The sequence below is a fragment of the Canis lupus genome, chromosome 31 (genome assembly GCF_048164855.1).
Source record: "Canis lupus baileyi chromosome 31, mCanLup2.hap1, whole genome shotgun sequence".
NCBI lineage: Eukaryota > Metazoa > Chordata > Mammalia > Carnivora > Canidae > Canis > Canis lupus.
The window spans coordinates 34,435,573-34,461,422 of record NC_132868.1 but is presented as its reverse complement, the minus strand read 5'-3'; the positions used below and the strand labels follow the sequence as shown (position 1 = coordinate 34,461,422).

The 25,850-nt window shown below is 43.3% G+C and overlaps 1 protein-coding gene across 4 annotated transcripts in view; it reads left to right on the top strand.

Annotated features, from left to right (window-relative positions):
* Nucleotides 1–25,850, top strand: part of GOLIM4 (golgi integral membrane protein 4) — a 78,086-nt gene that overhangs the window by 37,162 nt on the left and 15,074 nt on the right. For 2 of the 4 annotated variants that reach the window (XM_072807984.1, XM_072807983.1), the window contains exons 2-10: nucleotides 9,573–9,647; nucleotides 11,003–11,052; nucleotides 12,305–12,358; nucleotides 13,747–13,897; nucleotides 17,354–17,436; nucleotides 17,953–18,036; nucleotides 20,883–21,041; nucleotides 23,317–23,670; nucleotides 25,505–25,716. In XM_072807984.1, the coding sequence (XP_072664085.1) occupies nucleotides 9,573–9,647; nucleotides 11,003–11,052; nucleotides 12,305–12,358; nucleotides 13,747–13,897; nucleotides 17,354–17,436; nucleotides 17,953–18,036; nucleotides 20,883–21,041; nucleotides 23,317–23,670; nucleotides 25,505–25,716 (1,222 nt within the window). The remainder of the gene's footprint in view (nucleotides 1–9,572; nucleotides 9,648–11,002; nucleotides 11,053–12,304; nucleotides 12,359–13,746; nucleotides 13,898–17,353; nucleotides 17,437–17,952; nucleotides 18,037–20,882; nucleotides 21,042–23,316; nucleotides 23,671–25,504; nucleotides 25,717–25,850) is intronic. The other 2 variants (XM_072807986.1, XM_072807985.1) reach the window with 1 other exon arrangement.

Genomic DNA, 25,850 nt, shown 5'->3' with positions numbered 1-25,850 from the left:
CCTATGCGGTCAGAGTGATCATTATTTTAAGATCTAAATCATCTGAACCCTGTACTCCTGCTCAAACTCTCCAGAGGATTTTGGAGTAAAAGCTAGAGTCTTCTTCACTAGGTCCTATGAGGCCCATCCCACCCTGTCCCCTTCCCCACTTTTGCCCTTTGATCTTCCAGCTACTCAGCTACAGTGGCTTTTCTACATTTCTTAGAACGTCCCGAAGTATGCTTGCCCTGTAGAGTTTTTGCGTTGCCCATTCCTTCTCTCCAGAACATTTTCCTCTACGTGTCTGTAGTAGTAACTCTTGCACTTTTTTCAAGTCTTGGCTCAGATGTCTTCTTCTCAGTGAGTCCTGCCTTGACTACCCGATTTAGAGATGTGACCCATCCTTCCCATACCTCTAGTTCCTTTACCCTGCTCTCCCTGCCCCCCACCCCATGACACTCATTAGTTCCGAATCATTTATATATCTCCCAGAATATGAACTCCCCGGAGACATTTTAAAATTTTTTTTTTTTTTTTACTGTTGTGCTCATAACGTATGCCCAAGGATATCAGGACCAGTGCCTGGCACATAGTAAGTGTTCACTGAATACTTGTTTGATTTGTTCACTGAAGTATTCAGGATGCGTTAGAGATGTAACCTTAAATAATATCTCTGTAGAAGCCAGAATTTTAGGAAAAACTTCTCCAAGCTATATTGTATATTTTCACATCTTGAAGTGAAAATGTGATATTGGGAGTTTGGATGAAGCTGGGGTTGCTTGTGTGCTGCTGGGTTGATTTGAAGAAGTGTGTTATAGGCTGGCTCAGCCTACTGCTCTTGGGGCTATTCTTTGGGATACAGGCTTATGCAAAGTTAAAAACCTCTCCAGGTAGATACCTGAGTGTTTGTTCCCTCCTTGCTGGGGTTAGTGGTACTATCCTCAGAGACAGGTTCCCATGAATAAATCAGATCACCTAGGAAAATGAAATGTCTTATGGTTGGTTCAAGCACATCAATTTTGAAAAGTATATGCATAAATGCATAGTCCTATTATAAAACCAATGTGCTTTTGCATATTTTAGCTCATCTAAAGGGCATTCTACATCCTTGAGTCAATTGGGGGTGACCAGAAGCCTCTTCCCCTCTTTCTCTTTCTCTCCTGCATTGTGTCCTGAAACACTATGATGCTGTCCTGCTAATATCTGACTGCTAAATAAGAATATTACTGTACAGGGCCTATTTATATACATCTATTTTAGAATAATTTTGCTTCTATTACCGTAAGTTCTTAAGTTCCCCATATATATGCAAATATATGTATATATTTTTTAGTATATATGCACATATATATACATATTATATATATATATATATATAAGTTTTGCTTTGTAAGGTGTAGCATTTCATGGGGCAGGAGGATATTTTTCCTCTCCGCTTGCAAAGAGGTTCTTTTTAAAAATCTGTTGGCTCAGCAGATACATGATGTCAGCTCACGTAACCTTTGGTGACTGCTAATTGTCTTCTTACTGTTTTACCTGACTTTACCTCTCCTCACAGCCCAAATTTATTGATTATAAGCTTTTTATAAGAGTCAATCCTACACTTTTGTGTTTTTCAAGATGTCTGGAAGGAACACTGCCGGGCTGTAATAGAATAGCTCTAAGCAGCTAAGAGAAGAATCCTTTCATGAGGAGTGAGTAGATTTCATCTAATAATAAGAATGATGATTAGTAGCTCACCACTTGAAAGAAGACTCCTCTATGAAGAAATATATCTTAAGTCAGCTAATGTAATACTTATTTGAGAAAGCCAAATCTCAGAGAGTGTCATGAGGGAAAGCCTGGGTATAGTTTTATCCAAAATAAAAAAGGCAGTTAAGCACCATTGAAATCATGGTTAAAATTTCCATTTAAATGACTTCATAAACTGTATGCATTAGCAAACTTAAAAATAGACACTTGTGTGAGCTATTATAGGAACTTTATTGTGCAGCAAAACAAAACAAAAACAAAAACAAAAAAACTTTAATTGCTATGCAGTAGAAAAATACCTAATCAGACTGTCCTTTTTTCTCTCAGCATCCTGAAAGCGTCTGTATTCCAGAGCTGGGAGTTAACTAATGCTAATCTTATGAGCCTGCACATCAACAGATAAATTTATATTTAATCTCTTTTTCTGTTACCTCTCTCTTCTCTGCAATAGGCAAGTACTAATGAGCCAACAAATGTGGAAATTTAGCTTAAAAGTGCCCAGCCATAAAGGATGGCAGGCAAATGAGCAAAAGTATGAAATATCTTCTAAATGCACCCATTCATTTAACAGCTATTGAATACCACCAGATATTAGGAACTAGAGTATCAGGACTGAAGTAGTAATGAAGGTTTGGGATATTGAAGAGGAGGATTAAGGAGCTAGCAAATCCCAGCCTTCAAGGCACCTATAGTTCGTTCGTTCATTCATTCATTCATTCATTCATTTATTCATTCATTATCTATCGAATGTTGACAATCCAACGTACCAGGGGTACAGAAGGGAAATAAGGCAAACCAGATATTCTTGCCCTGACAAAACTTATATTCTAGTGGGATAGAAAAGCAATAAATAAGACAAAGACAAATAAGAAGATATATGTGTGTGTGTGTTAATATATATATATAAGTATATATATTAAAAATATATAGAATATATATATATAAATATATATAGAAAAGCAATAAATAAGACAAATAACAGACACGTGTATGTATATATATATATAATTTTTTTTTTGGTAGGGTGTTATGCCCTAAGGAGAAAAATAAAGTAGGAATGGAGACTAGAAGTGTTGAGAGTGGGGAGCAGGTTGCAATTTTCAATAGATTGTCCGGGAAAGGACTTGGGGGGAAGGTATCTTTTTAGTAAAGGTCTGCAAGAAATAAGGGGGTCTGTTGTGCAAGTGCCTGGAGAAGGAGCAGTGGCGGCAGCAGGAAGAGGCGGTGCAAGGTGCTGGGGGGAGAGGGTGCCTGGGCTGTTCGAGGAAGGGCAGGCTGCAGCGGGACCAACAGCCTGGCGAAGCCTTGCGGAGGGGGTTGGGTGTCACTCGGAGCATGATGGGAAGCCACTGCAAGGTTCTGCGCCGCAGGCCTGGAATGTGAATATGTAATTTAGTAAAGGGAGCTAACCGCAGGGAAAGGTTAATTAATAATTGAATTCAACCATAAATTGTCAAGCTGACTGGAAAGGTTAAACTGTGCTGGAAGACGTAAAACTAGGATGAGCGAGAAGTCCAACCTGGGCCTAACTTTTGAGGAGTTACCTGTGAGAGGTCGTAGCGACCTTCTGAAGATGGTGCAGGAGTCGGGGAGACACCAGGGAAAGAGCTGGGCTGAGACTCTGACCACTGACGATAGCCACAGGGTGTCCCTTGTCTACTCCCAGGGGCTGGAGGGGGGGATCCAGTGAGATCTTCAAAATGTCACCACCACCTTGTTCTTTTGCTTCCTTGTTGTATGTGCGTTGTTTTCCAAGATCTCCTCTATTCTTCCTCAGACTCCTTAGGAGGTAGAATTATGAAGGAAGGAAGGAAAGGGAATTGGAAAACTCTGTCTTCGTGTTAATTCCTGAGTCATTGTTCTACAGAAGAGGGGGCGACTGTCCTCCATCCCACATCTGGTGGCTGAGAACCACAATATCTGCTATTCTAGGCCTAAAAACAAAGACAAAACAAATCTTCAAAAGTATTATGTTCTGGGAACTAAGGTGATTTCAGTTTATCTTCCTCTTTGTCATCCCTCTTGCCTCCTACTTGAAGATCTTCAACCACCAGGGCGCCTGGGTGTCTCAGTGGGTTAAGTGGCTGATTCTTGATTTCAGTGATCAAGCTGATCGTGATCTCAGGGTGATGAGATCAAGCTTCAGGTCCGGCTCTGTAGTCAGCACAGCAACTTCTTGAATCTCCCTCTCTCTTTCCCTGTGCACCTCCCCCTGCCTTCTCTCTGTCTCTCTCTAAAATAAATAAAATCTTTAAAAGAAAAACCCAAAAAACAAACCTTCAACCAAATAGTCAAAAGCACAGATTTGTTCATTTTCATTTTTATCAGCTCTAAAGCGATAAAGATACTTGCAATTCTTAATGTTTTCACAAGCTGAATTGTGTGACTTTCATACAATTTTTTTTTTTTTTATAAAGATAAAACCTTACGTTATCGTCAGGACAGAAAGCAAAATTTTATGAGCTGTGGCTTCTGCCAAAGAAACATTGCCCTCTCTTGGCTTAAGGTGTTAAAACACTTAGCAGTGTTTTATGTCTAATTTTGGAGTGTTGCTTTCAAATTCTGAATTGGAGCAGTTTGCCCTGAAATGCCATGGATTTGTGTTTTGCCCATAGTGGATGTATACAGCTAATTTCTCTTGTGGCTTTCAGAGCAAGTCAGAGTTGAGATGGAAAATTGCTGTAGGAAGCTGGCATGATTTTAAACTCTTGAAGGAGGAGTAAAACCTCTTTCCGTTCTCCACTGCATGGAAAATATTAAACTCCCTTTCAGGACGCAGGGGAGATGATGAGTATTATGCATTTTCATCTCTTTCTCATGGGTTCTTGTGATTCAAATCCTACCCCCATTGCACTGTTAATTCTGCATTAAAAATCCTGAATGCAAAAAAAAAAAAAAAAAAAAAAAAATCCTGAATGCCCAGATTGAATCATTATGTACCTCTAGCGGTATTAGTTCATCTTGACTGATGCCCTTGACTTTAGAGTATAAATAGAAAAATAGAGATAGGTGACAAGGATTGATTAGCGATCCTCCTCCTAAGTGAAACAGTAAACCTCTCTAGATAAATCACTAGCTCCAAAGCCGGGAGAATGCATGTTAAAAGAATTAAGGGCAGTGTGGGTGTATGTGTGTGTGTGCATTTTATTATTTTTTTTTTAAAGGCTTCTGAAGTTTGGAGCCGTTGGACTGATCTTTTTTTTTTTTTTTTTTTTAAGGGAAAGATTCCTTTTAAGTAAAAGGGAACTGAGATTAATATTTTATTGCCTTTCTGAGTCCCCCCTCCCTCTATGCATAATCATATATCTATATCTGTAATTACTTTATTATTATTAGAATTTAACTGTAGGGTTGAAAGGGCTCAGGGAATCCTCTGATTGCTTCCCTGGCAATCTTAAGCCCCACAGGGAGGAGAGTGAGTATCTTGGGGTGCCCCAGCATTTCCTCTGTGCCAGCTCATGTTCTGCGCACTTGGCGCAAGTGACCCACTCATGTAACCCCGACACCCGCTCACAGGTGGATGCTCCCCTTATTCACCCACAGCAGGTGAGGAAGCCGAAGCGCAGGTTCAGCAGCTCGCCCCAGAAGGCACGGATCCGGGGTTTGAATCCTGCTCTCAACCATTAGGCTGCCACCTGCCTCTTTCCCTCGCCCATTCTTTCTAGAATTTGCAATCCCGAGGGTAAATTTTCACCGACCCATTCCCTTTCCCTTATAGATCTTTTAAGGCTCCCCTTGTCATGGTTTTCCCTTCTTGGAACTCGGGGAAGGAACCCCACTTCTCCCCGCCTCTCGCCTCCTCCTCAGCCTGCAACCATTGCTGCATTTTTTTTTTTGCTATTTTTAAAAATTGTTTACATTTATTCTATTTACTTATTTTTGTTATTTTCCCATTTCTGCACTCTTAAGTTACTTTACGTTGGGGTTAGAAGCGAGTGCCATGTAATAAGGGCTTGGCCAGTTCTGAGTTGGATAATATCAATAGTACAATCACCTCCTGGTGTGTACGTACATCCTCTGTTCCTGTTTATCACATCTTTTTTTTTTTTTAATTTTTTTAATTTTTTATTTTATTTTTTTACTTCCTTTGCAAAACCACATTCTTCATGCCTCAGATCTTGTTATTGATGAGCGATGCCATTTTATTCATCCTTGAATAGCTCAGGTGTCTCACGGCCTTTGAATTTTGACTGTGATCCACGAACGCGTCCTGGCTTCGTGGACGTTGTGTAGCATCTGTTTAGGGTATTTATGAAAGTTTGTAACGGAGTGTCCTAGGATTCTCTGGCTCTTGAGACAACACTGCTAATAGGATGTGGAACGTGTAAATTCCCACTGAGTGTCAGACTGTCAAGAGACGGTTGTGTGACTCAGTATGATAAATGGGCACTTTGGGCCAGCTGTTGGCACATCACCTACCTGACTGCGTCGCGGGGAAGAGACCGAGGGAGTGGAGCACAGCCTCCCACCCTCTCACTCCATCCCCTAGACTCCCTCTCTGCCTGCTGCAATCCAGTGGGCCCTCCACTCTACCGGGAGATGACATAACCCTGCTTCCCAGGGCAAAGACCATCGTTACCCACTTACCAAGTCCCATACAAGACTCCTTTGCCACAGCAAGTTTGCAAAGTGATTGCCAGTGGTTGCTGCAGTAGAGGATTGTGCAGGATTGTGATTCGTAAGTGCAGCTTTCCCCTGCCGTTACTTCCCCTCTATTCCACAGTAAGGTCTGATACTTGGGAGTTTGAGGTGGTGAGCCGTCCTCTCGAATTTGTCTTGTTGGCTCTGCTGCTGTCTTTTAAAATCACGGATGTTTCTTTCTTTCTTTTTTTTTTTTTTTTAAGATTTTATTTATTTATTCATGAGAGACACAGAGAGAAAGGCAGAGGGAGAAGCAGGCTCCATGCAAGGAGCCTGATGTGGGACTTGATCCCAGGACCCCGGGGTCACGACCTGAGCTGAAGGCCAATGCTCAGCCACTGAGCCACCCAGGAGCCCCCTCACGGGTGTTTCTAGGCTGGAATTGTTTCCCTCTAGTGGTCCTGACCTCCTTGGCAGCCCCCCAACCTCAAGACCTCCCCACACCCTCTGCCACTGCAGTTCCATTGGAAAAAGACCTTGACAGTTCTTCCTGTTGTTTCCTTTGGAAGTGGTGCACACGCTTGCTGAAATCATCTACCCCATATCCAGCTAGTGCACCACAGTTCCAGGGTACCGGGCACGTTTGTGTTCCCACGACTCTACCCAGACCTGGGAACTTTGGCCAGTGGATTAGAGGAGAGGCAGGATATTTCCTTCCCACTGGGGAGCTCAGGTGTGCCTGGGGCATCCTGTTCTTGCCTCTGGGATGTCATGATAGCACCGTCACGGACTTGTTCCCCTGTAAATGTTTCCCACCTGATTGAAATTCTCAAAGTCCATGAGCCTGCAGTTTAGGGCTTGGCTTAGTGAGGTTCTGTAGTGCTAATCTTTTCTTCCCTTGCCTTGTTCCAAACATCATTCCAGATGATACTGTTAGTACCCATTCAAGGAACTTCTTGGTTTTAGTAGGGTTTGGACACTGGCAGATGGACTTATCTGCCATAGAGACTTATTTGGGGGGAAAAATGTGATTTTTTAACAATGGACTTACAAGCAAGCTTAGAGTACAGCTACGTTTAGCTCAATTTCATACCCCCGTGCCTTCGTCCCTGTGATGTCTTCCAGAGGTGCCTGTCTCCCGTGGCACACTTTTCTATCGAATTGCTCTTCCTTCTCAAAGCCAGCCAAGAGATGACCACCTCTGAGAAGTCTTCCCTCACCCCTCTCCCATCCAGGGCTCTTCCTTGACTTTCCTTGGGCTTAAATATGCTTTTATTGTGCTAAGTGTATTTAGCTCTAATTATTTAAAATTCACCTCCCCTGTCCACTGTGTTACACTTGAGCTGCTTATGGCCAAGGCTCATGGCGATTCATTTCGCATTCCTACTCATAATGTGCTTCCAGATACATAGGGGCTCAGTACGTGCAAAGTTGTATTAGATCCTTTATAACCATAGCACTGGGGGGAAGGGGTCATCTGGCAAAGAAAACAGAACACTGGTGGAAAAAAAGACCAAGGCAGGGATTGCTGCGATGACTTGTAAGAGGCTGGGGAGGACGAGGAAGTTGAGATTGAGGCATACACCTGCCAGGGGATGACACCAAGCCAGTTTGGGTGGTAGTAGGCATTCTGAGAGTTGTGCCCAGAGATGTTAGAGGTGTGAGTAGAGATAGGGGTTGTGGTAGTGGTAGAGGGAGCCCGGAGAGTGGAAGGTTTCTCTGGGATGACAAGATGAGACATGCAGGGTAGGGAGAAGCCCGAGGGTTTGGACACTGGCAGATGGACTTCTCCCAGGAGATGGCAGGCACCCTGGGAGGAGGACAGTAGTGGCTGGCAACTGGCAGCTGTGACACTGGAGAAAGGGCAGGAGGGACAGGGCGTCCCTTCAAGTGACAAGGAGTTAGAGCAGGCGTGGGGGTGGGTGGGTGGAGTTGCTGTGACCTCGGCGCTTTGGGATGGCCAGTAGTGTCAGGCAGTTGTATGTGTTGTATCTGGCGAGTCAGCGATGGGTGATTCAGTTGTGTCTTAGGGTAGCCAAGGGAAGCCAGACGCTGGTAGATGAACCAAATGACAGGTTTGGCTTAGTTTGGCACGGGATTGAGGTCATATGTGACCATAATGCTGCACAAACAGAGGATTCAAAGCAAACACCAGAAATTCAGTTTTTGCCATTCCCCCCCTCACCCTTCTTGGCCTGTACAAACCACTCTGTGAGGTTGGGTTTTCAGTCCTGGAATGAAATCTTAGCACAGACCTGGATGCTTCTTGACATCTCAGATTTAAAAAAAAAAAAAAAAAAGTATTAATAACTTGTATCCACAAACACAGTCTCGGCCTAGTAAGTATTATGTCTGGTTTAGTCCATCTGCATACATTTTATTATAGAAATAAAATAGCCATTTAATTATTTTATTCGTTCCAAAGTAAAGCTTTTCCCACTCCTCCAGCTCTTGTTTGCTGTAGATGTGAAGGCCGAGGTGGGGAAGAGTTCTGCTGAGCTCCTCGTCCCTGTTTTCCCTCTAGGACATCCAGACTACCTCTCTCTTCCCCGGGCATCGCTGGCTCTTCAGAGTAGACAGGGCAGGTGGGGACAGGCCAAGTCCAGGGGCGTCTTCCAGCCTGACCTCACTTTGCTGTTGGCTTCCTGCAGATGTGAAGCTGACGTCTGTAGGTTCTCTGTAGGGTCCCTCCCCTCTTGGCTTCTGTGGCTCCCTCACTGTGTTTTCCTTGATGTAGGGGAGACGCACGGTCTCTTTCATGCCAGTGGGGGTGTGGCCTTCGTTCAGGTTCAGATCCCGTGGACTTGGCAGCACTTAGGGGGTAGCTAGGTGGAAAAGCCCCGGAGTCTCCAGCAAACTAAGAGAGGTGGGAGCTAGAAATAGAGCTGTGGGGCACATGGTGGGAGAGGTCCAGACAGTGGACACATTGGCCCAGGAGAAGACGTGGAGCCTCGTATTCGACAGATGCTCGTATTTGAGAAGCAGGAGAAGGAGCTGGAAAAAGAAGGTGGAAGGAAGCCTCTTTCAGAGTATTGTTTTCAAAGGTGCGGACTGTGCAGAAGTCAGCTCAGAATTAGGTCTGTTGTGACTTTTTTTTTTTTTTTTTTTAACCCAGAACGTGGAACTTAAACATGTATACATTTTTATTTCAATCGTGAAGACCCCAAAGTGTTTTCCTCCCCCTGTTTGGAAAATTTGATGTTACCTTTACTTTAGAGTTTCTAATTCTTTGCCGACAAATTTTAACTTTTTTCTTTCAGTTGTGTATGAACACAGATCAAGATTAGAGAAATCCTTGCAAAAGGAAAGACTTGAACATAAAAAAGCAAAGGAAGGTAAATATGAAATGCAGTTTGTGTTCTGTGTTTTTATCATACTCCTCTTTGAAACATTGCGTGCTTGCTTTACTATTTCTTTGTTGTTGTTAAGAACTTTCTCAGATCAGCCCTGAGTCAGTTTTATAAGTAGACAGAGAAAGTCAAGCAGTATGTTACGCATTGAACAATACGGTAATTCCTGCTTAAGATTGGATCCCGAATCTTTCATTCACTGCCACCTTGAGGCAGTTCATAGCATTGGTTACACATATTATATCAGAAATAAACAGCTTTAACTCTGAATATTACACACATATGTCACTCATCCCCGAAAATTCTGGCCATAGATATCCGAGAAGCAACAGCATGTGTTGCCCGGAATATGACACATTTTATACATTCATACACATACACAGGCATACAGACATTTATCTATGTTTGCAACATAACACATTGATCACATCTTATGGTGTCTCTTTTGTTTTCCTCTGCAGGGTGTCTTTTAAGTTACACACTTGTTTTTATCTTGTGAAGGCTTTTGTTGGCACAGCTGATTGGTTCAATTTGGAAAATTAGCGTCTAGCACAGGCATTGGGCAACCCATTGACTTTTAACAGAATTTTTCTATAAAGCATAGGCTCTATACAGCTCGTGATTGGAAATCATCCACATTCTTCGTTTGATTTATTTGCTCGTGTATTGTGAAATCCTGTGAGGAAATATAAGTTAGGTATTTTGTCTCATTATGTTGGCGTGGGATGGAGGGAGGGAGTGTGGGAGGGCAGGATGGGTTAGGATGTTTTACTGACCCTCGGTTTAAGCCTGTATGAAGAAGAGGAGTTTAGCATCATTAAAATGCTTTGATAGGATTTGGATTTTCCTTGTCTTTAAATGCAGAGTGATTTTATAGAGCCATCTAGTGGATAATAAAGCCTTAAGAGCATTAGAGATGGGTTCTGTGGCTTGATTTCTCTTTTCAAGTCCTGAATGATTTTAGCGTGCCATCTAGTGGACAGCAGTAAATCATCTCTGTCTTCAGATGTGCCTCATTTTTTTTTCCTCCTTAATTTCAAGGAGAGTTAATCACAGAGTGCACGTTATAAATTCACCTCTAACTAATTGGTTATAATGTATACATTATTTATTCAAGATGTACAGCTTTAAAATAAAGCTGAAAATTATCTAATAGTTTTTTTCCTAGTCTTTCTAAAGCATTGAGAGGCAAAACAAAGTAGGCTACCAAGCCGATTGTTTTTAAACCTAAAATATTTCCCACAAGTGTGTACAAAATGTGCTTTTATTCTTTTAGATGTTTAAAAATTCCATAATGAGTTAATTACACCCCATTTTCTCCATTTTTTTTTATTTTCTAGATTTTCTTGTTTATAAGTTAGAAGCACAAGAAACACTAAATAAAGGAAGGGTAAGTTGGGGGTTTTTTCTTAATTATTTTATGAAAAAGAGAGGGAAATAATAGTGGCAAAATCTTTTACTATGTTAATCATAGGACTGTAGGGCTGGAGTGTGTGTGTGTGTGTGTAATTTATTTATTTTTTGCTGCTAAAAGAATCCCACAACATTACTGTCACTTGCACAGTCCAAATTAACTGGAGACCAAAGCAACTTTTTCTCTTACTCTAAGAAAATCATATAAGCATTGGTTGGATGAACCATTGGCATCTTGGGGGTATTAAAATCGAGAAGGGTCCGTTCCTTGCATAGCTGGGAGGCTGTCCGCTTTCAACTCGTACTTGCTTTTAAAAGCCCTAACTAAAACTGTGTGCTTTCTGTTGTGCATTTCGTAACACAGTTTCTCTGTCAAGTAAAAGAGTAAAGCAGTAAAATAAAGCGATGGAGCAAAATTGCAGTTCATTTTAGGAATTGTAAAAAAAAAAAAAAATGGGGGAAAAAAAACCCCAACTCTAAAGGGTTGAGGGTGTCCTTGGGCTGGAGGTGGGATAGAGCGGGGGGCGTGGCGGACAATGGAAATGTGGGGGGTCCGTGTGTAACCGTGTCCTGCTGGGACACAGACGAACCCACTGCATGGAACGTGGCCCAGACTCAAGTTTCAGTCCTGGCTCGACTTCTAAAGGAAATGCTTGCCCTCCGCTTATTGCTTATCCTTTCTCAGTTTCTTCAGTCTGTGAAATAGATTCTCATTTGGGTGGAGTGATAGATGGAGAATGCCGTACCCCCGAAGCCCCGGGAAGGAAAGCGCCTTCTCTCTCCCCTTCCTTAAGCCTTGCAAAGCCTGTGAGGCCTGGCCTGGCCTTCGCTGGTTCATCGCCACAGCCCCCCGGAGCCCCTGGCACAGGGTGTTAGCCGCGCGCGGTGACTGTGTCTCTGGACAAGTGCCTTGTGCCTCTGAGCCCTGGTTCTTCGCAACTTGAGAGGGGACATAAATCATTTCCAGGGCCCTGCCAAGCTGCTCGTTTATGAAGCCATGCCTTGCTTTTTCTTTAACTAAAGTCTAGCAAACTTCCAGGAATGTTAAAACTTCATTCCTGCCGTTAAATAAAGAGCCGGCCCTGGAGACGTCCTGGTTCGAGCAGGGCATTCATCATAGCTTCTATGAGTGAAATAAATGGAATTCTTCTGTTAAGTGCTTTAAGCTAGTTTAGCAAGAGAGCCAGAATCGTTATCATCGTGTTAACTATTTTCTTTTCAATTTGCAGCAAGATTCCAATAGTAGATACAGTGCGTTGAACGTGCAGCATCAGATGTTGAAAGTGAGTCATTTAACGTTGTTCCTCATGAATGAATGAAAGAATTAACTGAGTAACTTAAGTGATCAGGGAAAGCTTTTACAGAAGATTGATTTGTGTGGTAACGTGGAACATTAAAGTCACATTTGCAGTAAACACGATGTAGAATTGTGACGTGTCCCCTCCTCTAATCACCCCAGTTGCAAAAATCACGGTCAGCTTATTAATACATTTTCTTGTAAATCAGTCTGTCTGGTCACCTCATTTAAAATTTTATTCTTCTCTTTATCCTTTAAGGCTTTTTTTGTTTGTGTCTGCTTGTTTCATGTCTCACAGTGGTCTTCCTTAGACGTTTCTGTGATCCCCGGTGCACCAGAGGCAGCAGACAATGAAACGCCTCCTTCATGTTACCGATACTTAATGTGTCCTTTCACCTACCCCAGGAACACAATTTATATTTAAAGATTCTCCTTCCTTGGTTCTGGGGTAAAACTCATTATTGTGTGTCAAGAAGACTTAGAAAGAGAGAGAGTGAGTGGAGGGGAGAGATTCATTATTTCTGTCAAGCTAGAAGAGAGGAGTGGATGCCATCCAGTGTTCTGCACAGCGGGGAAACCATGCCCTGATCTCTAGGCCTCCAGCCTCCCTTCCTCCTCTGCCTCACTTTTGGTTTGGCGTTGTCTTTCCTCCCATATCAGGAGAGCAAGTGCTTTTTATTGAAGCCAGAACCTTTCCTACTATCCAGAAAGCTGTGTGTGGATTAAGGCACACTGTCCTTTCACATTTAAGCATTTGGAGACCGTGGGATTTATCTAAACTGTGATCACAGCATGGTGTTCTGACCCAGAAGTAGGGCAAATAATCATTCTATAAACAATGTATTATTTCCCCCAAAGGGAAGGAAATCTGTTCTTTTTTTCTCTTTCTTTTTCTTTAAACTGGGTTACCCAGAGGGCTGAAATTTAAAGAAGGGAAATAAAAAATGTTGCTGGGAAAACATTAGATTGAAAGAGGAAGCCTGGAATATCCATAGAAGGATAGTTTTTCCATTAGCTTTACCCTGTCTCCACAGCAGTGTGAGTCCAGGGAGTTGCCCCGGATCCTTCCCCTCCCCTTCTCTCCTTGCTGACTTCTAACTTCTTGTTGTCTTTACCGACGTTGGAAATTGAGGAGAAGATTATTTTTGGCCAGGATACCCAACACTTGATTTGAAATGTGAGGGAAATGGAGGGGGAGCTGCCCAAATTAACAGCAAGCCTGAGGAAGACAAAGCCTCCCGCTTCATCTGTCGGTGGGCCGGGGGTGGGGGTGAGGGGGTGGGGGGGGTGGGGGGGGAGGGAGAGATTGAGGCGCTGTCAGCTGGGGTGTCATTTCGAGAATGTGCATCTCTGCTCAGGTTCTCATCTTCGCAGAGTCAACACGAAGAGCTGAAGAAGCAGCACAGCGACTTGGAGGAAGAGCACCGCAGACAAGGAGAAGACTTCAGTAGGACATTTAATGACCATAAGCAGAAATACCTGCAGCTACAGCAGGAGAAAGAACAAGAACTTTCTAAGCTAAAAGGTATTTGCGAGTCTGATTAGCTAGTTTACATGGAAATAACTACTCCTGTAATGTTTCAGTAAAGTAGAATTTTGGTTTTTGTGTTTTTTTTTTTTTTTTTTTTGCATGGTGATTGGTTCACATTTATCATGTGGCTATTTATAGGCACGTATTTCTTTGTAACATGTCACATTGATCCTTATCTCTTTGGGTTTGTTTAGAGAAACAGGATAGAGTACTTGGTGTTTCTCGATGGGGTACACTGGCCACATCGGGCAGGGCCATTTTTATGTGTGCTGTAGGATATTTAGTATCTCTGACCTCTACCCACAAAATGCCATCAATGCTTCACATTCAGTGCAACGATCAAAATTGCCCCGTGCATTTCCTAGTCTCCAAGGGGCCAAGAAATCTACCTGTTGATCGCTAGTAGTAGCTTGGAAAAGCTCAGGATCTAGAGTCAGACTGCCCTGGCGAGACTTGGCCTCTTCAATTACTGGTTCTACGACCATGGGCAAGTTGTATGATCACCACGGGCCTCATCGTCATCATCTGTCAAACTGGGATATTCAAAAAAAGTTACCAACCTCGCAGGGTTTTATGTAAAGCACCTAGGACAGTTTCTGATACATGATCACTGTCAGCATGAGGTATTTTCATGGTATTCTGAAACAAATGTATCACTCTGAGTGTATGTAAAGTCTGGAAGAAAGGGAAATATTCTGCAATCAATTATCCAGGTGCTTAATAAGTTTGAAGTGCGACAGTTGGTTTAAAAAGTCACATGGTGCTCGTGAAAACAATGGTGAAATCCAAGGAACGTCTGTGGTCCAGTTAGTTATACTGTGCCAAACTCTATTTTTATTTTATATAAGATACCGTCATAGAGGGAAGGAATCTGAGTGATAGGTACTTTAGACCTCTCTGTACATTTTTTTTTTGCATTGTTATGTCTATAAGTATTTCAAAATAATAAGTTATAACAAAAAGGCACATGAGAGTTAAGTAGCCATTGAGGCAGATTGCAGAGGGTTAACATGGTCCTGAGAGATCTGGGCCAAGTGTCAGCCGATAATACCCACGAGCTATAGACACGCAGGACATGCAGGGCCGTCGGTTGGCTTGTTGGTGGTATGGGCACATGGTGGAGATCATGAAGATAACAGAGAAAAGTCCTCACAAAGGTAATATAAAGCGTGTCTTCTTACGTCTACTTGGTATTATTTTCTTTGAAACAAAGGGCAATTTAGAGTAAAATTTTAACAAATTATATGTAGAGGTTATAAATCAGAACCGTGGAAAAGAGGAGGACACTTGTACGTGAGTTCTGCGTACTAAGAGAATTTAAGCCTCGTAACCTGGCCTAAATTTCCTGGCAGCCAGGACAGAAAGGGAAATGCAGTAAGTTATGGGCCTCTTATCAGAAAGAGAGTGTACCTACCCTGTGGGTGGGGCAAGGGAGGGAGAAACAGAGAGAGGGAGAGAGAAGGGGGGAGAGAGAACAGTATTTCCAGTATCAGTTAGTTTTTGGGAGAAGTTTCTGAGAGGCCTTAAACAATAGGGTGTGACAATGCCTTTGATGGCACTTTTATGAGCAGTTCCTCCGTCAGCACTTCCGTTCAATTATGATCCTTTGATAAAAGCTGCGGACAGTAAGTTAAAGCATATTGCAATGGAGGCAGGTCAGTAGTGGCAACTCAGGCGTATAATCCAGGTAGTCTCTGGTAAAGTTCAGTGTGATGCCAGGAGAGAGTTTAGACTCCCTAGGGAGATGAGCCAGTAGCCTATAAGCTTAGATAATTATTCTTTTCCTTCCCTGTTTTAATAATAGCTGACACTCAGCTAATGTTTACCATGTGCCAGGACCAGGTGAAGCTCTTCGTGCGGTTATTTTATTTAATTCTCATAACAGCCTGTAAGCTGGGCATTGTGTTTAGCCTAATTTAACAAATGAGGAAATTGAAACCTTCATAAAGTTAAAGAACTTACTCAAGGGCAATACATTTAAGGCACAGAAGCAACCACCATTGAGTTTATGATGGAAAACTCCTTTAGAAGCTAGCAGTTTGGGTATTGAGTGCACCTGTCTGTGTGTGTGTGTGTGTGTGTGTGTGTGTGTGTGTGTCCTAAAGCCTCATCCAGCCAACAGCACGTTGACAGTACCCATGGTATTCCCCCTTGATTCCCAGTGGTATTTTGACCTTCGAGTCGAAACCTTTCCTACTTGTTCTTGACCTCTCCCCTACACCCAGTCAGCAATCCAGAGCTCAGGGGCGAGGCGGGGACCCTAAAGGAGTAAAAGTGGGCAGAAAATATGGTAAGAGATGGTGACGGACACTTTTCTCAGTGCTGAGTGCCGCGCTGGAGGATTAGGATTTTGTCTGCAGGGGGTGACGTCCACTCAGGGATTGTTTGCCCAGCGCAGTGTAGACTCAGACCTCCTGTCCCAGCAGTGTCGTTAACAGCATCCCCTTTCACTTTCAGAGGTGTCTCCCGTTGCAAAATGAATTAGAATGTTCCCTGCCACCATTCAACCTCTGCTGAGTATTGTCACGTGAGAATTGGCCTCGTGTTGCCAGGTCTTAGTAGACCCAGATCCTTGATTTCTAAATGGTTCAAATGTGGAACACTCTGCATAGGCCAACACTGCAAGACTGCAAGGGCCAAAAAAAAAAAAGAGAAAATGAGTTGGATTCAGCCCTGGGGCTGCCAGTTTATAACATCCAGTGTCCAGAAACAGCAAAAGTGAGAAAATCACCAAGAGGGTAAGAGAGGTGGGCCTGGCGTCTTTACGTCACTGAGGCTGTTCCTTGAGCAGTGGGCTTGAGGTGGGAGAGATTATAGGACTTCCCTTGGGCAGCTATAGTCTCACATTGTTGCCCTGGAAAAAACTGTCCTGTCGCTGTTGGAGGGGGAATTTGCATCAGGCAGGAAAGAAAATAAGAAATATATAAGAAATAAGAAAATATACTTAGAATTTTTAAACAGGTAAGTGGAGTTTCTCTCTGTCTCTTCATTTCTTGAGTTGTCTTTGTACTTGAAGTACTTGATGGGGTCTGTGGAGATTATTGGTTCTGTGAGAAAAAGGATTTGTACTCTTTGAAACTTTCTTTTTAATTTGTGGAGAGACTCAAATCTTATAGCATCCATGCCCATTACACTTTGTTCCTGAGGACCTGCTTATTGACAGAAGTCCTTCATTTTCAACTCCTGACTAATTAGAAATTCTTAACTTCCACACTGTGTAGCTTCCTTAAAAGTATTTAAACTCCCGAACCAGATTGTATTGGAATATCAAGCTGAATCCATGCCACATCCCAAAGTGATACAGTTGTCGTTGATTGGGCATACTGTACAGAGTTCAAAACAAATCCTAAAAATAGTTATGTGAAGTTCTAGATATGAAAATAATGGGATCCAAAGCCAAAAAAAAAAAATCCTAAGGCTTTATGCATGATTTTTTTTTCCCGCAAATAGAAACCGTGTACAATTTGAGAGAAGAAAACAGACAACTAAGGAAAGCACACCAAGACATGCACACACAGCTTCAAGACGTCAAGGTAAAACAAGACGGAGCGTTTGCTTGGCATTGGCCTGCTTTACTCTGTAGAATGGCTTGACCAGTCAGCCCTTAAGTGACCTGCATTACAAATCCACACTGTTATTCTGGGCTTTGCATAAACTAGAATGTGCCCAGTACTTTGACCACTTCTGCCCTGTAAGCTAAAAGATGGTCTGAAAAATCCAAACGTTTTCATTAGTAGCGAAATGATTCTTTGGCTACGTGGTTGCCTTGTAATAAGCATTTTATTTGCCAAGGTTTATTAATAATGAAATATTCATTCCTTTGGTTTTGATCTCATTGTAAAGGATTGTGATACTTAGGTGTAGCGCATTTTCGGTTTCAGCAAATCGTCCTCTCTCTCCGACGATTTCTTAAACGTAGCAAGTGTCACCAGAACAGCAGACAAGCAGACAAGCAAGCTGCCTTTGGGTGTTCATACCACTGTCAGCAGCGGAAGAAGAATCTGTCTGGGAATGCTAAATCTCAACATGTAACATTCTTTTTTGTGTAGCAACAGCATAAGAATTTACTCTCGGAGCATGAACAGCTTGTAGTGACTTTGGAAGACCACAAGAGTGCACTAGCGGCTGCACAGGTTAGAAGGGTAGCCGCCTCTGTGGGTTCTTGTCACAATCTGCTTAACATTTCCGAATTCCTTTATGCATGTGGTCTCTGACAAGCCAATCTTGAGTGAGTTCCTTCGGACACACAGCTCTCCTGATCCTGAGGATCATGCATGCTTTCGAAATTCAATCAAGAGAATATGAAATCATCCTTTGATGAGGTTTTGCACCGGTAGTGTGGTACCTGTGACCACTTCTATCTTACACGCAATGGGCTAATGCTTGTTTAAATCCCAGAGATGGTCCCATCTGTATGGTCTTTTGCCACTCTCTGACCTGTGGTGACTCTTCTTCTAGGATCTACAGGATTTTATGATGCTAGCTCCCAACTACATGACTGTCAGACTTTTTCTTCCATTCCCCCCTCCTTTGCTCCCATATTCCAGCCTACGCACGCTCCTTTTACGACCAGCCTTAGGTGTTCTTGGTCAAATTATGGAAAATAAGAGACCTCATGTCAATGGAGAAGGAAAAACAGGAGTCATAAATTCTGTTTGTTCAAAGCCTAGAACAGCCCCTGGCACAGAGCAGGCCCTCCGTGCTTATGCACTGAATGTGCAAGCGCACAAATACAGGTGTCGGAGAGCTTATGAAAGCGATACCATACTGTGTTTTACAGCTTTCTAGGAGATGCAAGTAAATAGGAATGGCTAGCTTAGCCACTGGGTTTGCACTTTTCTACTGTGGAAAGATTTAAGAGGAAAACCAGCTATCTGTCCTTAATCAGGAGACCGTGTATTATTTTTTGTCTTTATAAAATTATGAAAAGCATAACATGCTGGGCCCTGACCCATCTCACAGGCTGTAGCATCTGTTTGTGGGACTTGTTTTCAAGGTAGTCATTGGATATAATATTTCCCTATGAAGCAGTAGCTGTGTGGTATTATTTTACACGTGTACAAATTAAATGGACTTTAGGAGATTGTTTCACTTAAAACCTTCTTTATACAATTTTTACCAAGTATTACTTTATTTGAGGCCGTTTTTCATGCAAACATTGTGACAAACCGATTTGAATATTCTGTGTGCTGTGATGGCCACAAATCTCAGACTAAGCAACAGCCCAATTTTTAAATGTAGCCGAGTGGGGGAAAGCAAGAACAAAATAGAATTTGAGTTTACAGTGTGTCTGGGATCATCATAAGAACTTTTCATACAGGATTTTATTTAATGTTCGCAGTCTACTTTATAACATTGTGCCCTTTTTTATAACCAAATGCAAGGAAGTCAAAGGGAAAATAGCTGGCCTAAGATCAGCGACCAGAACTGAGGTTAGAGCTTAGGTCCTCTTGACATCACGGTCACGGGTAACTCATAAGCTGGTGTTTTTGGAGACTTCCCTGCATCAAGTTAGCTGGGCCTTGTCCCAGACCTACCGAGTCATAGTTCCTAGGATGGGGGCCCCGGAGATTGCATTTTTAACACGATCCTTCATGATTCTCAATGCACACTAATGTTTGAGAGCTGCAGCATAACTGCTTTCAAATATGTATCTCGGAGGAGGAGAAAGAAGAAATATTTACGAAAAGTGTCACTATGTGCACAGATGTCTTTTTTTAAAGATTGCCTTTGACCCTCTAAAGTTGGTATGCAAGTGTTTTGATAGATCTCTGGGATAAGGGCCACTCACTGTTAGCCATGTGGCATACCTTTGTACGAATTATAAGGAAGCGCTCCCCTGAGACAGATTTCATAAGAAAACTTCTTCACCTTTGTGTGAGTTGGAAAAAGAATTTAAAAAGGCCCCTCTTCGTCAGGGTGGAAGAGCACTCGCTATGCCAGGGTGCACGGCTGGGGCAGCGGGAGCGCCAGCTGGATTCCAGCCTCCACTCAGCTGCTCTGTTGTGCGCACTGTCTGGGAAATTTGTCCAGAAAAGAGTTCTGTGGTTTTTGTGTGTGTGTCTATGTAGGTGTGTGTTTACACACACAGAATCTCTGTTTTAGGACAACAGTGTTGGTGCATATGATGAGCTAAGTATGAGCAGTGTCTATTGATTTTCTTAGTTAAGGTATTTGATTTTTTTTCCCTGCCTTTCTAGCTCCTGGTATGAAAAATATTGTGCACACACACACACACATACACACTGCACCACATATACACAGATACGCCCATATGAGTATATTGTATTTAATACTTACATGAGTACCTTTATCACCTTAGAAGAGGGAAGGTTCACAACGAGGAATAAAAATCTAGGCTCATTTCATGCCTACGCTGTTGCCTTCCTAAATCTGCAGAGCACAATACCAGAAGCCTTCTGGAGAGTGAGGGACCCTATTTGAGTACAGGTTGATGGAGGGGGTGGGGAGTAAGGGGGTGGCCTGAGCGATTTATATATATATTTACTTATTTTAAACTTCGGATTCCTTTTCACTGGAAAACATTACTCAGACCAATTTGGTAAAAGATATCTGCGCTTGTATTTATATAATTGTGTGAATTTTTAAACAGATTTTTTTTTAATGCTATAACGCTGGTTGCAAACTGCCTTGTGAATAATGGTATTTATACCACAAAGTTATTTATAAGAATTCTGACTGTTTAACATAGCATGAGAAACTAACATCTGTCTTAGATATTTTTTCTCTGTTCCCTTGATGTCTAATTCTCATTTGCATGTGCTTAAAAATGGGTAAGCATGTCCAAGTAAGAATAGCTAATGCATGGAAATAATCTGCATATTTTTCCTAATTTGTACGTACGTAAAATATCTTAGCCTAGGCTTCCAGTGAACCCTAATGTCCATCCATGAACGATCATGTCTCTTTCCCTCCTCACATTGTACAATTGGCATCCGGTTGTGCAATGTATACACAGACGCAAGTTGCAGAGTATAAACAGTTGAAAGATACTCTGAATCGGATTCCAAGCCTTCGAAAGCCAGAACAAGCAGAGCAGCCGAATGTGACCCAGGTGACACATTCTCCACGAGGCGACAACACAGCCAGGGAGAACACAGCCGGAGAGCCACGGGAGGTAAGAGGCGCCAACTGCTCTTCCACGGTCGGGTCACTTCCCCGTCATGCTGTCACCAGGTGAACGGCTCTATATATTGCCACCTCTTCCTGTGCAACAGTGGTTCTCAAATTTGCACGTATATCGGAGCCCCCGGCAGAGCTGTTTTAACGCAGATAGTTGGGCCCTAGCCCAGAATTTCCAGTTCAGTTATTTTGGGATGAGGCCTGACGATTTGCATTTGTAACTGATTCAGCTGGTCTGGGGAGGATGCTTTGAGAACTCCTGCTATAGTGTTTTCTGGGAAGGAAATACTGGCTTTGTTTATTCAGGTGGGTTTATTGGTTTGAAGAAGCTGTTGTGTCTGAAGCTTTTTTTTAACCTCTTTTTGTTGTTCTTGTCGTTTGGCTTTTTGGGGGGGTGGAGTGAGAAGACTGAATGATCATGAGGGTGTTTACAGCCCACTCATGTTGAAGTTGCTGATACAGTCGAACTTGATGCACTGCTAGGTCCACACAGAACAAGCCAAACGTTGTATTTAAGAGGTCTTTATAAAGCCATCAAAGGTATGAGTGCTAGTCTCTTAATCCACCCTTTTTTTTTTTTTAATTTCTGCTTTTCATAAAAATTGAGGTTTTGCCGAAGACTATCTTATAAGAGGGACATCCAAAGTAGGGTCATCCTTATCTTTAATTCTCACATATTGTTGTTTTAATCACATGCATAAAAAATGGCAAATATGGCTATGTGTCTCCCCAAGGAAGTTGTTTTTAACAGTGAATGTTTGAGAGCTGTGTCCTGAGTTACCATCTTATGGGAATCATTCAGTTGCTGTGAGAGGACCTCATGGAAGCCTTCATTCCTTTACAGACGGGACCTTCTGTGTCCTTCTGGACCCTTGTCTGCTACTATTAAGAAGACATGACCAGATCCCTGGCCTGGGAATTGGTTCTGTTCTCTCTCCTGGTCTCACTACCAGTTTACTGGATTAATTTATCTTTTAATGCCTTAGACCTTCAGTTTTTTCATCTGGGAGGTGGGGTTGGTAGTTCTCTGCTGTCACCTTTCTCATGGGAATGGCTGTGGAGATAATTGGCACGTATCTGAAAGCACTTAGGGCCCCTTAGAGAAATATTTCGTATAAAGCCAGGGCAGTATTAGGTCAAACGTGCCAGGTATGTGAGGACATTGGTAAGACATATCTCCAGAAGTTGTCCTCAGATGTCTGAGAGAGGGCTTTCTTCCTCCATTCATTTCACTCATTCATTCATTCATTCAATTAATCAATCCAGTTTCTCAGTTATAGTTCTGCTAATTTAAGAAGAGGGCTTCACGTTTATTTCAATTTGGAAGAACAGTCTGACCAAAGAAGATTGGACGAGGGGAGGAGTGATATATTTTCTTATGATATTGTATCATCTCTTCTTTGCCCCTCTTTTCTAAGTAATGAAGATCACATGGAAATCTCTGAAACTTTAAATCCAGGAAAATCCATTTAAATCAACCAATTTTAGAAGAGGAGTCCTCTGTAAAAAGATATGCCTTTTTTTATGTTGACTTTTCTGTATTAGCGATACAAAATACAAAATATTTCCTCTGATCTACGAGGAAATGCTATTTAGTACATAAAAAAAATATTTTCTTATATTTGGTTTAATGAGCACTATTTGCAGCTACCATGGGCATCTATTAGTAATGGCAATTTTTTTTATTAGTTAATAAAAAATAAACCCAATTCATCTTCAACTTGATCTTGTCCTTCTCTTTTCAAATTATATATTTTTTTAAAGTTTTATTCATTTAAGTGATCTTTACACACCTCCATGGGGCTCGAACTCACAACCCTGAGGTCAGGAGTCACACCTTCTTCCAACTGAGCCAGCCAGGTGTCCCACTCTTTCAAATCCTTATTGAAAACAGAATTTACATTGAAGCAGGTGACATAGACACTGCATTACTTGAAGGCTGAGGGATTTTTTCCCTTTTGTTTTAAAGGAGAAACAGGAGTTAGATTGCTTTTGAGGGAAGGGTCTGCTGAGATGTGGTCACGTGCAGGCTTTACTTTTGAACTACTTAACCGTATTGTTTCTGAGATGAAATTTTGCTTATGTTCTCTCTCTTTTATAAGTGAGATTACATAGTGAGAAGCGTTAAGTGACTCCACTGCAGCCATACTTTTCAGTGAGGACTCTCTACTTCTAGACGCCAGGGTTTTGTTTATGTTGTAACCCCATAGAGATTATGTCACTGTTTTCAAAATGGAAGAGTGTCATTTCCAGTGATGTGCTTGGCCTAGGTGTCTCGAAATAGTGATGCGTGGCAGACACATGAAACAGTTCCCAGGAGAACAGAAGAATCAAAACTTTACCCTCCCACCCAGAAGGAGGCAGACTTTCAGGCTCCAGCAGATCTGAACCAGCACGACGCGGAACCCCGAGAACCCGAGGAGCGGCAGGTGGAAGAGGAGCACAGAAAGGCCCTGGAAGAGGAAGCGATGGAGCAGGTCGGGCAGGCTGAGCATCTGGAGGAGGAACACGATCCATCTCCAGAGGAGCAGGATCGGGAATGGAAGGAACAGCATCGGGAATGGAAGGAACAGCATGAAGCCAGAGAAGAAGCCAACCTTCTAGGGGGTCACGCTCCGGCTGAGGTAAGAGGTCATCCACTTCCTGTCCACCAGGATGATGTTTTGTCAGCTGGGATAGGGAACGTGGCTTTGCTTGTAAACACTGAAAAAGCCTCCCCATATCTGACAGTCTCTCAAATAAAAATTGAGGGACTTCACTAAACGTTGAATGCACATGCTTAAGCTTTCTATTGTAATGTTCGTGGCTTAGCTGCTCACGTGGCTCAGGAAGATGCCCGGTGGGAGGAGAAGGCTATTGTCGGTGTGTGTATTTTCTTTGCGAGCAGCACATCACAAGGGAGCATCACGCTCCCTTCCTTGAGCAGTAGGAGGAGGCATGAGCGCCTGACTGGGCACTTCCCAGAACGTGCTCAAGTCCCACCAGCATCTTGAGGCCGAGAAGGGTCTCATTTTCTAGACTCAAAAGCCTCCCTCTCCCTGTTCATTTACTATCAAATGGTAGGTTGGCTTTTGCACATTCATCTTCAAGGTGGTTATTAGGTTGTCAAAAGGCTGATCTTAGCACTTAAGAATGCCCCACTGGGTGAGTATGTTTAACCAGTCCCTGCTCTGGCTCCCCCTACAGAGCCTGCCTTCTCACAGAAGTAAGGCTTTTTCCCTTTAGAAAATCCATTTTTATGAGACATCATACTTTAAAAGAACTGGAAGCAACACTGAGCGCAGAGGGCTGTCTCTCTTCTGCTGTCTCTAAGCCGATACCTAGCAGTGGGCTACTTGGCCTTTCCATAGATGCTGATCACCTTTTATTTATGACTCTGAAGCTTTGTGTGGCCTCAGACTCTAAGACTTCAAGCTGGTTGAGGCTCTGGGCTGAGTAGATGCAAAGGCCTCTGTTGTACTTCCACATTGTTGCACACTTCGCATGGAGAAGCCTCTCCCAGCCTTGTGTCCCTCATAGCTTTCTTCAAAAGTAATTCCCCCGTCGGTTTGATTTCCCTCACCCCTGCACCTTCTTTCCTTTGGTGAAAATTGCTTGTGCTTGTGTTGGTTGGGAGAGAGGGTGGGCAGGAGAGAGTGGTGGGTAGCCCAGTGGGGAGCAGAGTTTAAGGATTCCTGCATCAGTTCTTCCTTTCATTGGAAGGTACTTTGTTCTCATGCATTCTCTTTTTCTTTGAAGACTTTTTTTTTTTTAAGATTTTATTTATTCATGAGACACACAGAGAGACAGACACAGGCAGAGGGCGAAGCAGGCTCCATGCAGGGAGCCCGATGTGGGACTCGATCCCAGGACCTCAGGATCACGCCTTGAGCTGAAGGCAGATGCTCAAGTGCTAAGCCACCCACCACCCTGGCGTCCTGAAGAATTTGGTCTTTGTCTCTCCACAAATATCTGAAATTGGCTTTCTTTTTTCTTTTCTTTTCCTTTTATCTTTTCTTCTTTCATTTTTTTATTTTTCTTTTCTCTTTTCTCTTTTCTCTTTTTTCTTTTCCTCTTTCTTGGCTCAGGGTAGCCTGAGATTGGTTATGCACTCCTAGTATTAATTGGCATCCTTGCATCTTCAACTCTTCCTGGAAGCACTGCCCCAGTTAACGTGAGGTCCCCAAGCACCCGCTTACGGCAGAGCCTTGCGAACATAACACTTAATTACGGTCCAAAACGGCGTTCTTCTGTTGTGTCCCCTTCCTCGTGAGAGGGAGCACACTGAACACCTGCCGGGACGCCGGCCACTCCGGGCGATCGAGGGTGGGAGGCAGGCGCCCGGGGCCTTGGCATCTACTCACCTGACTCCAGGGGTTCGCTCCGCCGGCCCTGCCTCCTGAGCCTGTCGTGAGAAACGAGGCGGAGGCGCCCCAGAGGTCCCGATGCCTTGCTCAGCTGCAGCTCGTTGTCCCCCAGGTGCGTCCTTCGGCCGGGCCGGCCACCAGACTCCGACCGGCGTCCGAGGAGCAGCTGGAGCAGCGGCCGAGGGAGCAGCAGGAGGCCGGGCGCCAGCAGAGGCTGCAGGGCCACGCGTGGAGGCAGCGGCAGCAGCAGCTCCTGGCCGGGGCGGCCCGGCAGAGGCAGGCGGGCCCGGAGGACGGGCGGCCGCGGCCCCCCGAGCAGCTCCGGTAGCCTCCTGGCCCCGCCCCATGTCCTCCTTACTTATTTTTAATTTCTGAAGATCTTATTAATAGAGAGACAGAGTGAGCGAGAGAGGGGACACAGGAGGGACAGGGGAGGGGGAGAAGCAGACTCTGCACGC